This window comes from Mauremys reevesii, linkage group 6, assembly GCF_016161935.1.
Source record: "Mauremys reevesii isolate NIE-2019 linkage group 6, ASM1616193v1, whole genome shotgun sequence".
Classification (NCBI taxonomy): domain Eukaryota; kingdom Metazoa; phylum Chordata; order Testudines; family Geoemydidae; genus Mauremys; species Mauremys reevesii.
In genome coordinates, this window is record NC_052628.1 from 12,963,442 (window position 1) to 12,977,375 (window position 13,934).

General features: G+C 41.4%; 1 protein-coding gene across 5 annotated transcripts in view; it reads left to right on the forward strand.

Moving 5' to 3' along the window:
• The window catches only part of KATNAL2 (katanin catalytic subunit A1 like 2), a 50,717-nt gene extending 37,912 nt beyond the window's left edge, over positions 1 to 12,805 (forward strand). For all 5 annotated transcript variants that reach the window (XM_039544293.1, XM_039544294.1, XM_039544291.1 and 2 more), the window contains 3 exons: positions 10,014 to 10,176; positions 11,918 to 12,020; positions 12,380 to 12,805. In XM_039544293.1, coding sequence (XP_039400227.1) covers positions 10,014 to 10,176; positions 11,918 to 12,020; positions 12,380 to 12,519 — 406 coding nt within the window. In that variant the 3' untranslated portion in view covers positions 12,520 to 12,805. The remainder of the gene's footprint in view (positions 1 to 10,013; positions 10,177 to 11,917; positions 12,021 to 12,379) is intronic.
• The last annotated feature ends 1,129 nt before the right edge of the window (positions 12,806 to 13,934 follow it).

Here is a 13,934-nt window from a genome sequence, read left to right on the forward strand (position 1 = left end):
TTTTCTCAGAATCTGTCCCCCAGTTTTGAAAGTCTTGCCTTTGAAGTTTTAGAATTTCATTTCAGAATTTTAAAACACCTTTTTTTTTTATTTAAAAAAAATAAATTAAAAAATTAAAGTTTAATTTTTAAACTGGTCAGATTTTGCCCTCCATTACACCCAAGCAACCTGGGTGTAATCTCATTGGCTTGTGTGGGTACAAATGAGGGAAGAATTGTGCCTAGAGCACTAGATGGAAATTTCTGTAAATATGAATAAATAAATTTAATGTAGAAACCTGGTTTAAGTGGGTAAAACCCAATTGAAATCAGTGTACCTGCTCACACCAGCACTGTGTATACTGGTCTTTTCTTATTTTTCTTAAATACTTGTTGGCCTATGTTTAGTCTTAGTGTAAGACCACTGACTTCAGTTGAGTTAGGCTTACTAATATCAGAGCTAAATTTATATATGAATAGTTTTGCATGTGAATTGGGCTTTTGGCCCTAGGAGATAGTGGAATGTAGAAGGGAGATGGAGCAGAAAAAATGTGAACACAGTAGTACAACAGGGCAAACAGGAAGTGGTATATTTGGGAAGGAATTGGAGCATTGTTCTTACTCATTTTCATTGGATTCATATTTATGTTTATACACTGAGGGGGAAGGTTTGTGGAACCAGGAATGGCCGAGTACTAATCCCAATGATTATATTGACTCCTTCTGTAACTTTGGGAAGTCATTCAGCACATCTCTGTGCTCCTTTCCTTCCCTGTCCTCCCAACAAATCTATACATTTGGGGATAATAGTAGCCACACCACATGTTGAGCAGGTGATGCCTCGCACATACACATGGTAAACTAGTTGAGGTGTGGAGAAGGCCTTGAAGAGTTAAAGCATTATATAAGTGTCAAGTATTATTCGTTAGCTCTTGTATGCCCCGTTGATTTCCATTAGTTATGTAATTAAAGAATGTATTACCCAGCAGTGCATTTAGTGAGTTGTATTTATTTCACGTATTCGACCCTACATGTATTTGTTGGTGGTGAAGAAGGCTGATGACAATGATTTGTACTTCTGTAGTGCTGTTTGGTCAGCTGTTGATCACTTAGCAAGAGGGGGTTATCCTTATCCTCCATTTTACAGCTGGAGGTGACTGAAGCACAGAAGATTGTTACTTTCCCAAGGTCATACAGAGTCATTTGCAGAGTTAAGAGTAGAAGCTAGGTTTCCTGAGTCACAGCCCCATGCTCAGCCTACTAGACCACGGTCATCTCTGCTGAGGAGAGTTGTTTAATTCAGCAGCAGCTCTTCTCTTTGGGACAGTATCCTGAGCACTTGTCCTAATTTGCTCTTGGGATTTGTAGTGCAGGAGATACCTGGCTACTGCCAAGTTATACTGTGTGTCTCAAAAAAATTAGGATACAGCCCTAAGTGTCATTTTAAATATATATATTTTTATGCCTCATTTTTTCAGCCTTGTACCGAACTAGATTTTAAAAGATTTGTTTATCTTGGATGGTTGTTGATCCGATGAAAAATTAATACCAAGATGCTTTTAGTTGAATGGAAAAGAAGTCAAAACAAAGCGCTTTATGCACTCTTATCTACATTGCAGCTTATTGATCTTTCCATTCCATTCAGCAATCCCCTCCTTGCTGCCCAGCTCGGCTTCCTGTTACTCATCACAAAGCAGTGTGGTTTATTGACAAGTTACTTGTTGAAATGATTAAACATAATTAAATAAAATAAAGGCCTTGTTAACTAAAAGATAAAGTGATCCTTAACTATGCTGTTCCCCACCCCCCCCAGTACCTTTGAAGTCTTTCCTAACTCATTGATTAGTTTAATTTACTAGCATAGAATAGGATCATTTGCCCTTCCCTTCCCACCCAGGCAATGGTCAAAATGTAGGTGCGGGGACATAGCATTGATTAACAAACAGTTCTGAGGGAAGAAGCCAAAGTACTAATGGTACATTGAGAAGTATTTTCTCTTCCATAAGTGTGCTGAAAAAGATGGGGTCAAGGACAGCTAGACCACAGAATCTAAGTCAGGCCCAGAATTGCTCTCTGCTAGTAAGGTCTTTGCCTTCAGTAGATTGCAGGGTCCTAAGCTCCTTTCTGCTGTGAGAGAGAGATCATAGACTATCAGGGTTGGAAGGGACCTCAGGAGGTCATCTAGTCCAACCCCCTGCTCAAAGCAGGATCAAACCCAACTAAATCATCCCAGCCAGGGCTTTGTCAAGCTTGACCTTAACAACCTCTAAGGAAGGAGATTCCACCACTTCCCTAGGTAACCCATGGATGGAAGCAAATAAAAGTAAAACCAGGCAGAAAAGACCCCGCAGGAGCAGACATGGGTGTGCAGCACCAACAAAGCAGGTGCTGTCTCTCCCCAGAATCACCTCAAGCCAGCTGTGCATGGTCAGGACTTCACAGCTCTGGAGCTGTGTTTGGGAAGGATGGAGAACCCTTACTCTTTGTTGCATTCTCTTCCCAAACCAGTGGGGATACTACCAGCAAGCACAGTAGGAGCTAGTACTCTACAGAGCACTGCTTTTGCAACATTACTATTATTAACCAAGTACCATATCCTCCTCTGTGTGTGCGGGGGGGGAGCTATGGGCAGAGGGTTCTATGTTCCCCTCAAGTAGACCCCAGCTAGTGCTCTCCTCAGTAAGAAGCGTTGTATGTATTTAGATGGAATAAAGGGCCCAAAGAGTCAAATGTGTTAATACAACCGTAACTGTCCAGCTTTAAACAGCTGTAAAACAAGATTTGGGGGTGGGGGGGTTGGTATACAGAGACCTCAGCTTGCAACCACACCGTTAAAAATCCTTTTAACAAAAGGTTTTAAGACGCAATACATAAGATTAGAGATACAGAAAAGGAAAAACAGTTGAAGTACTTAAAATGTAAATGATTGTCAGGCTTTCATTTTAAAAACATCTCTTGTGTCTTTTAGCTGAAGAGAATTTGTAGAGGGAAACCAGGGTGTTTACCAGTCTTTTAAGTATCAGAGGGGTAGCCGTGTTAGTCTGGATCTGTAAAAGCAGCAAAGAGTCCTGTGGCATGAGCATGCGTCCGACGAAGCGGGCATTCACCCACGAAAGCTCATGCTCCAATACGTTGTTAGTCTATAAGGTGCCACAGGACTCTTTGCTGCTTTTACCAGTCTTTTAGATGGTCATAACTGTGCTGTTTGGGGAAGAGAGAAGAGTTTTGTTCAGAAGGGCTAGAGCAGTTGTTAAATCCTGGCAGAAGAAGAAAGAAAAGAACCGTGAAGATAGAAAATGCAGCTTCTGTCTCTGGTGTTGATTCTCATTTGCAAACTCACTGCTGAGAAACACAGGCACAGTGCACAGTCTGATCAGCCACTCTGAGACATGGCAAACTTGTAGCAGCATCAGGTTGTTTAGGACATTGTATTTAGCATCCCCTTTCTGGTCACAGGCTTACAGCAGTGTTGCAAAATATGCAGTTTTGCCAGCTAAGCCAGACTCTTATTAGAGATAAGGAACAAGGCAAGTGATAAGAAGGAGCTATAAGGTGGGGAAGGAAGAGAACACACATGGAGAGGGAGGGATGTGACAAACTCTCACATCCCCCGTAGTAGTTGGGATTTAGCCAGAGGATGCAGCGGTTTCAGTGTCATATGATGCCCTCTCTCTGGCCCAGCCTGATCAGGACATCTCAGATTAGGATGATGAAGGCCTGCGGTCCTAGGAGATGGTGGTAGCAGCAGTGATGGTGAAGCTTGCTCCTTTTCCATCTTTCAGTCAGCCAGCATCACAGCCAGCCTTTCCCCTCAAAGTCTCTTTCTGAGGACCTGAAAAGGGGAATGATGGGCAGAATAGCCCATCCCCTCATTATTTAGTCCATCAATTAGGCCTAATTTCTAACACCATTGGTCCATTGATTTCTGGTCCCATAAGTCTCTTGTTTACCAGGCATGATTTTAACATAATCCTTATATCAGTAGGCCTTTTTGTTTGAAGTGTCTCTTCTGCGTCTTTTCCCATCAAGATTTATCATTGGTTATTGTGACACTTCATAAGCTTTCTCACATTTTAATTACAATTTGTTGCTCAGAATTATTACAAGGGAAATACAAACACAGCTTCCAAACTTAGTAGATCCCCAAGGATTTGCAGAGAATTTGGCTGCACCTTGGCTGCAAGAGCAATGATTTAGGATATCTATACATATTGTATTTAAAATGCTGAGGACACTTCATTTGAATTGTGGGCATGGAGGGGTTGGGGAGGAAACATGGCAGTAGCAGTAAACAGAAAAGGGGAAGGCTGAGTTATTGAATGTAACTGACTTTACTTGGTACCCATTGAAAATGCCAGCACGTGGGTTTCCAGCACCTGGATTCCTTCTCACTAAGAAACATTCCAAATCAGAGAAAAATTTTGGAGTGGATGGCACTGGCTTGTTCCCTTCTCAGTCACCTGCTGCATTTAAAAAGCAGGTCAGCTTGAGTGAAACCCAGCGGTTGAATATCTGCCTTGACAAGAGAAGGGTAGGTGGCATTTTTCACATCTGTAAAGGAGGGAACACATAGAGTTCTGAGGCCATGTGGGTGTTTGCCTGGTGTTTTATAGTTTGATTCTAAGAGTCTGGATAAGTTACAAGACATCCATTCAGCCCCGGCAAAGTCACTTTAGGGTTTTCTCTTTGTTATCCTTAAATCTTGTTGTCAAGGGTGGGAATATCACTAAGTCTAGTTGGAAATGCTGTGGCTAGATGTTCTGCTGTCAGCCAACTGTTCTGCACAGACTGTGGGACATATTTTGAGACTCTATGGATGTGGCTTCACTGCAGAAGTAACTGATGATCAGCAACCTGGTCCGAACACCAGGTTAGCCTAGCCCAAGTGAGACCAGCCATACCTGAGTTACTGTGCCCTGCTTGGTGCTGCAACCCCTGTCCTCAATGTATGTCGTTAGGCTCTCTGGGAGCGTATCCCATGGTTCTTTGTGCCGCAGTAAGCTGAGGTGCTTTATGATTCTTTCCCAGTGAATTGTGGGAGAATTCAGAACTTGTCTTTTTTTTTGGGGACACACGGGAAATTATAGGACTATCAGCAGTGCGGTGGTTTGGCCTGCATCCTCACTGCAAAGTGGGCACGTCAAAGGTTATGTCTGAACATCACCCCCTTGGGATGAATGCAGGCACCTCACTGACCTCAGACATTATTCCCTAGGCAACAGCAGGCCCCTGGTCTGGCTCTGGGGCTGGCCCTCTGGCTGGCTCTCATAGCAATTCCACCCCATCTAGGGGACATAACACAGTCCAAACGCAAAGGAAAATAGTTCTTCTTTGAGGGATGGTCCCTATGTAGATTTCAAACATGGAAGCGTATGCCAGCGTGTCTGATCTCAGAGGGCTCAGGCTGGCAGTGCTCTTAAGCAGTTTTCCAGCACCTAACCCACTGCCCTGGGCTGGGAGCTCTAGCCTCCCCCACTGGCCTGAGTTCCTCCCTTTTAAGGGCCCTCCCCCAGGCCAGACAAGCTGCACAGGTGCAGCAAGGTTTGGGGCTGATTTTGACCACAGGCGCTCTTTAACCTCTGGTTGACTGGGACAGGGATATCTACCGCACCACAAGATGTTACCAGCCCAAAGTGAAAGTGGCAATCGGGCTTCAGCCTGCTGGGCCAGCTAGCATGGGTAAAAGCACCACCTCACACAGCTTGAGAGGTTTTCCCATGTGGAGAGGGGTTAGGAGCAACACCCAAATAAGAACCTGAGTTAATTCTGCAGTGAAGACATCCTAAATGCGGGCTTGGATACTAGGCATGTACTTGAAAACCTAGATGTAGCCAGGCTAAAGGACTGTCATTGCAGGTGAAGGGGCAGATCGGCACCTGCTGTATATTGTATTCAGTAGAGCTATCATAACTTACACCAGCTGAGGATCTGCACCAATAGGATTTCTAGCATCCACAGCTCTGCTTCCTCAGGCCAAATGTGGACAGTTGGCTTTCCAAAACAAAGTCACAACATGAGAAAGCACCTGGCTGAGGAGGCATCCCAGCATGACATGTTCCTTTCTTTGTTTCGTAAACATTTCTCAGATAAAGTCAGCTTGAGTTAGGTGACCTAAACCCCTTATATTAGTAACTAAGCCATGTCAGAGTAAGAGAGAATTAAATGTGAGTTTGCATAGAAATCCGTTTTGAATTCCTAGCCAAGTACATCCCTTGTGAGGCCATGTATTGGTATGGGGGGTGGGGGGCACACAAGATTTCTCTTTTTGCTTTGGTGTCTGTTCCAAAAAAGTCCTTGCGGTGGGTGAAATTCACCCCGAGCAAAAGAAATATGCAAGGCCTAGGCACCACGTAAGGCCTAGTTATCTGTTGGCTCGCTGTTGCAGTCATATACAATAAACATAACTCAAACTGGCGACAAGTATCAAAAATATGCATTGATTTTAAAATTCTCTTATTTATTTATCAGGCCTCAAGTAGAGTGTATTTGAATGAATTTCCCAGTTCTTCTTTAAGCTCTGAATTGGCTGGGTATTTGTTTTAAATCTGTGCTTACTCAGTCTTTGCCTGCAATCACATCTCGTGAACCTGATAGGTTCTTTCTAAGGTGCTGAGTACTGCTGCTCCCAGTGACTTCAGTGGGAGCTGCTGGGTGCTAAGTATTTTTGAACATTCACTTGTTAAAGCACTTAAATGTGTACGTAGGAACTTAATTTAGGTACCTGTTTAAAAAATTTTAGGAGTGTTAATTAATGGCAGTTAACTCACACAATTAACTAAAAAAATTAATCACAATTTGAAAAAATTAATCGCGATTAATCGTAGTTTTAATCTCACTGTTAATAGAATATCAATTGAAATTTATTAAATATGTTTGGATATCTTTCTACAGTTTCAAATATATTGATTTCAATTACAACGCAGAATACAAAGTTTACAGTGCTCAATTTTATTTTTGATTACAAATATTTGCACTGTAAAAATTATAAACAAAAGAAATAGTATTTTTCAGTTCACCTCATACAAGTACTGTAGTGCAATCTCTGTCATGGAAGTGCAACTTACAAATGTAGATTTTTTTGTTTTGTTTTTGAGTGCAGTTATGTAACAATGTTAAACTTTAGAGCCTATAAGTCCACTCAGTCTTCTTGTGCAGCCAATTGCTAAGAGAAATAAGTTTGTTTACATTTATGGGACATATTGTAAATAACTAGGCAGCATTGTCACCTGTAAGTGAGAACAGGTGTTCACATGGCACTTTTGTAGCTGGCATTGCAAGGTATTTACATGCCAGATATACTAAACATTCATATGCCTCTTCATGCTTCCACCACCATTCCAGAGGACGTGCTTCCATGCTGATGACACTCGTTTAAAAAAATAGTGTGTTTAATTAAATTTGGGACTGAACGTGTTGGGGGAGAATTGTATATATTCTGTTCTGTTTTACCTGCATTCTGCCATACGTTCATGTTATAGCAGTCTCGGATGATGACCCAGCACAAGTTGTTCATTTTAAGAACACTTTCACTGCAGATTTGACGAATGCAAAAAAGGTACCAGTGTGATTTCTAAAGATAGCTACAGCATTCAAAGCTGAACTGGCTTCCAAAATCTGAGCGGGACGCGCATGATATCAGAACCAGAACCACCAAAAAAAAGAAAATCAGCTGTCTGCTTGTGGCATCTGACTCAGATGATGAAAATGAATATGTGTTGGTCCACACTGCTTTGGATAGTTATCGAGCAGAACCCATTTCATATCAGCATGGACGCATGTCCTCTGGGACAGTGGTCGAAGCATATGAATCTTTACCACATCTAGCATGTAAATATCTTGCAGTGCCGGCTACAACAGTGCCATGTGAACACCAGTTCTCGCTTTCAGGTGACATTGTAAATAAGAAGCGGGCAGCATTATCACCTGCAAATGTAAACAAACTTGTTTGTCTGAGCAATTGGCTAAACAAGAAGTAAGAATGAATGGACAGGTAGGCTCTAAAGTTTTACATTGTTTAATTTTTGAATGCTGCTTTTTTTTTGGTACATAATTCAACACGTGTGAGTTCAACTTTCGTGATATAGAGATTGCACTACAGTACTTGTATGAGGTGAACTAAAATACTATTTAATTTTACAGTGGAAATATTTATAATAAAAGAAATGAGCACTGTACGCTTTGTATTCTGTGTTGTAATTGAAATCAATATATTTGAAAATGTAGAAAACATCCAAAAATGTTTAAATAAATGGTATTCTATTATTCTTTAACAACACGATTAATCGCGATTAATTTGTTTAATTGCTTGACAGCCCTTAAAAATTATATCTATCAGTGAGAAATGCTATTTATTATTAAACAAATTACAAGAACAATCTCCAAGAGTGACGGAAGTAGGATTCACTGTTACGTCAAAAGTTTGTTGTAGATAAGCTTTTCCAGCTCACAGTAACTTCACTGAGTGTTTTCCATACATAGTGCCGTAGCCATCAGTGCAAAATTCCACAGCATCCCATTTACACTGCTAACCAAGGACCAAATTCTGCTATCAGCATGAATGTGCTAATCTTACATGTGGTGAACGGACCCTGGTTCCATTGAAGTCAATAGCAAGATTCCTATTGACTTCCATGGGGCAAGGATTTCACCGTAGGGGTCAGAAAGGGAAGAGCAAGCTCAGGCTGCTTTGTTTAATCCCTGCCTACAATCCAAAATTCCACCACCATCCTGGAATAGCTTGCTGTCTCTGCTAAAATGATAAGCACGGAATAGTTACTGGTGTGGTGATATAGGTTGCTATAATTAGGGTTCAGAGTCGGGAATGTGTTCACAGCGCTTTTCTAACACTGAGCCTGTCTGGCTGTATGCACTGAACAAGGTACCTCTAAGTCAATTTCACACTTAAAAGGTTTTCGTTGCAACCATAAGGACTAGAAAATGTTTTAAAATGAACACTTGAATTCTACAGGAATGGAATACTCAATAGAAGATGGGAGAACTTGTAGGTTTATTATATGCAAATGACACCTGATTAACTGAGATGTGAATTGATTTTTATTTAGGCAGGTTGTTTCTGTTAATACTTGTTAAGCTCAAATGCTTGAAAAACAGTTAGAAGAAAAGAGGTCTTTTAAAAGAAATTTACACCCACAGCCTTTGGATTAAGGGCTGAGAAAACCTCACACACAGAATACTTGAGACTTCCAAGGAATCCTCCAGTATAACCAGGGAAGACGAGACTTGACAGTATTGATATTTTGTAGGAAAAGAGAAGCAGAAAGAAAATAAAATATTTTAGGGGTAAAACTCTTTCATGCCTTTTTTATGCATCACAAAGAGGCAAAAATATAAATGAGGCACACATCAATTTTTGTCTTTAATAATCTGAGACTACTAGTGTTTTCAGCACCTTGGCACCTTTCTCTTTCAATGGTTTACCCATTCTTTGCAGCTTTTAATAAGGATGCTCGGCCCTGTGGGAATATTATTACTATTTATTTGTATTCCCATAGCACCTAGAAGCCCTGGTCATGAATCAGGACCATTTTGTGCTAGGTGAAAACACATTTAAAAAAAAAAAGGCGTGTGCCCCAAAGTGATTATAATCTAAGTTTTGCATTTATTGACCGTTTCATTTAAAGATCTCTGAGCAATTAGTTAATCCTCACAACACGCCTCAGAGATGAGTTGTTGTGTCCCCATTTTACAAAACGGGCTCAACCAAGGCACAGAGAGGTGAAGTGACCTGCTCAAAGCCAGACAATGAACCAGTATCAGAGCCAGGAAAAGAACCTACAACTCTTGGCTCCGTATTCCAGGTCCCTAGATCATGAGTCAGTAATCAAACAGAGTTAATTGGCAACAATGTGTGATGATGATTAATTACTATTTTATAACCAGGTTGAAAGGATCACCGGTAGCTTTGAAAATGTAAAGTGGCTTCCTGCAACAAGCAGCTTAGTTTTCAGAAGTCCAGCATCCATACAAACACACAACCTTGCTGAGAAGACTTATCCCCATTTTCTTTCTCTTTAGGGAATTAGATTATGCCATGTTGCGGCGGCTGGAGAAGAGGATTTTGGTTGACCTCCCAAATAAAGAGGCACGACAGGCTATGATTCAGCACTGGCTGCCCCCAGTGAGCAATAGTGGAGGAGTGGAGCTGAGAACTGAGCTGGAATACAGCTTGCTGGGTCAGGTGAGAAGACAGCAAAGCGGGTGCAATTCATCACTGGCAACTCAGACTCCTGAAGTTTTTCAGCGAGGGAATTGTGGGAATGTAGTGAGCCTGATTCTGCTCTCATTGAAACAGATGTGAACTATACATGCTACAAGTAGCATCTTTAAACATGATAGCCAGGGAAACGAGAATAAAGCTGAAGTTATGAAGGTGAATGATTGAACGTGGGTAAGATGGGAGGCTTAGGGACTCTTCCTACAAGGGGACATCAATGAGAGCTGAAGGTATATTGAACTTGTCTCAGTAGGTGAAATCACCAGTTTCGCATGACTCAACTTGAAAGTCAAAGATGTATTTTGATGCCGGTATTGGGTCACCTTTTCACTGCTTCAGACGTAAACACAGAAAAAAATTACAACAACTGTATACCTCCAGCCCTTCCTAACACCACAGTGGGGTCTTTCGGTTTATAGCGGAGATGAGCGTGGTACAGCACTCTGCTGAGTAGGAAGAATTTGTCATGGACACTAGTGCAGTATGGAAGAGCATCAATAAAGTGAAAAGGCTCAGCAGGGCATCAATCTCCAAGAGCTCAGATATTTTCCTTACAGAGCCCAAATTCAGGCTGTCGTCACCTATAACCGCTGCTGAGAGTAGCTAATACTTGCTCAGCTGACCATGGCTTAGTTCTGTTCATAGAGACATACAGAATATTTCAGTTTCTATTTCAAAAACATTTTGTCTATGAAACTGAAACATAATTCTTACTATTTAACAACTACAATGCACTAGAACTGCAAACATAAGGTTGTAGTACCAGCTGTCGATTCTCGTGAGCCTTTGGCCCTGTCCAAGCTGGGCAGAACAGTGCTACCTGTGTTACAGCTAGCCCCGTTCTTATCCAGCTGTGGCATGATTATCAGCTCAATCACTGGCTGGAACGAGAACCTCATTATGTACGGCTTGGTACAAGCTAGACCATGCTATGCACTCAGGATGGTTGGGTTTTCATTTAAAGATGATTACACAGGGCTAGGATTTTTTCAGTTAAAGGCAAGTGGTTATTTGGGCCCATGCCTTGCCAGTTGAGTGCCTAGGGTGCACACACACATCAGATTTGTGCTTTTGCTATGTATGTGTGTGTGAAGTAGACATGCATTGAAGGAGGTGTGCGGTTGCGCATGCCTAAGGACTTGTTTACACACAAATTGGCACCAAAACTGCTTTTATTTCACACTTGTTATTTTTGTGTGTGGACACTCCTTAGTTCGGATTAAGAGTGGCCTAGCTAAATGGAAACAGGATGCTCTTAGCCCAAAATAAGAGTATCCACATTCAGACTTGCAAAAGATGGGACGCAGAACAAGTGATTTTTTGCAGAGCAGCCCAAACGTTGAAAATCTGTCCCATTGGTGGTGTTTGTATCTCAGTAGGGCTTAGAGGCCCATTTTACTAGGCACGGGACAGAAACACAGCCCATTAAAGCCAGTGAAGACTCTCGTTGACTTCAGAGGGCTTTGGATCAGGTCCAGAATGAGTTTACAGTCAAAATAGGTAAGACAGAAAGGGTGGAAAACAGGCACAGAAAGATGAAGATTTTATTTTGTCTGCAGAAAACTGTCCTTAAAAAGCCAAATGCTTGATTTGCTAACACCTGCATAAAGCAACTCTGCATTCAAAGCAAGAATGAAGTAACATGAGAGTATATACACATCACGTGCAATGATTCGTAATCCTGTGAATTGTGATCTTGTATTAGGAGACAGAAGGGTACTCTGGCTCCGACGTTAAACTGGTCTGCAAGGAAGCAGCTATGAGGCCAGTGAGGAAAATCTTCAATGCTCTTGAAAATCATCAGCCAGGTACAGTAGCTCTCATAGAGAATCCTATGTGACAAATGCTGATCTGTCATTGTAACACTAGGCATATATTCACATACCAGTAGGTGGAGCTCTCTTATTTGCTTAGAAAAGTTTTAAACTGTATGTTTGTAAAAACCTAATTAAGCCAACATTTACATAACTCAGGTCATCTGTTGAAGCTGTCAATTTCTGTGCACTGAACACAATAAGAACCATGTTCTCTCCTGCTATATCCAATCTTCTGCTTAGTGTATTAACTGTTAAGTATGTTGCATTATGCACTGGCTTAAAAAGAGCATCTCTTAGCACTGATCAGCATCTCATTCACTTTCAGCATTTGGTCAATTTTCTCTCTCCAGGTAGCAGTAATTTACCCGAACTCCGGCTGGATACGGTCACATCAGAAGATTTCCTGGATGTGATCGCTCACACCAAGCCATCAGCCAAGAATTTAAGTCAGAAGTACATAGCCTGGCAGAGAGATTTTGAATCTGTTTGAAATGGCTTTAGACTTTGAAATCAAAGATACCCACTATCCAAAATGGCATCTGCGATTGGGGTTCAGCTACAGATAGAGGGAGTGAACTATGATGGAAAAGGAATTATTCTTTTTTTTCTCCCAGAAAACTGAAGAGAATCTGTACTTCCAAATCTGAAAGGTGCATTTTTAATTTACCATGTTCAATGACAATTAGAAATTGTTATTCTTCATGGAAAAGTAATGTCTACAGTGAATATGCAATGAAGATTCTAGCACTAATTTTATGCATAAAGCCTTAAATTGATCAGTCTTGCACAATCTTTATTCATTGCAAATGATTTTCACTTCTTAGGGGAAGAGGAGCAAGAGTAGAAAGCTTATGTCAGGAATAGCAAGAAGATTAGGGTGTTCACAATACTCAAACTAGTGCATCACAACCAGTCTAGCATTTACTAGCAAGGACCCGTGCGATTGCCAATGAAGCATAAGAGACTTTTTTTTTTAAACCCATCTGGGATTAAATTCAACATTTTATTATTGCCTGATAGTCATGGTCAACTTGGTGCAGTTTTGGTCCGGGATATAATTTGTTCATGTATCGATGTCCTGATGTGTTTTATCCATCCTATTCAATTTGGTTTTGGGTTATTTTTTACCCAACTAGCAACAATGTCATTTGCTTTTAACAGGGTGCTGTAGTGCTCATAAGTATATTACTTGTTGAGGAATCAGCGCCTAATTTAAATTACATATTACTTACTTATTAGCTGAGCTCCAGTGAAACAAAGCATTTATTCTGTTCTTAATAGTCTTTCATCCTTCCTTTTTGGTCTTTTTTGCTGTTCATAAACAGCAATGCTAACTGGTATCTTTAGATGCCAGGATTTTTTAGGTGTTTACCAAGATGGAAGATGCACATGCTGAAGTGGAATTGTAAGCAGATGACAGCTGAGATGATGTATGGGGTTAGGAATATTTGTGAAGCTAGTGACACTTTTTTATAAGGAGGATGAAGAATGTTATGGTCTGTTGCTACTTATTTATTAGATTTTTAAGTTTAAAGCTTAATAAGGCATCCTAGGCAACTGAGGCAAAATTCTTTAGTTATAGAGCTACTTTAAAGGTGGGTGCAAAATTGGTTGGAAGACCGTTCCCAGAGAGTAATTATCAGTGGCTCACAGTCATGCTGGAAGGACATAATGAGCAGGGCTGACGAGAGGTGGGGGGGAAACCAGTACAAATTACTGGGGCCTGGCAGTCCAGAAGGGGGCCCGGGGCCCGGCTTCCCCCCACTCGTCAGCCCTGTTTAGCCGGTCCGCCCTTGCTGGGAGGGCCAAAAAAATTTTTTTCCACCGAGGCCCGAACCCGCTCTCGGCAGCCCTGATAACGAGTGGGGTCCTGCAGGGGATCACCTCTGGGTCCGGTTCTGTTCA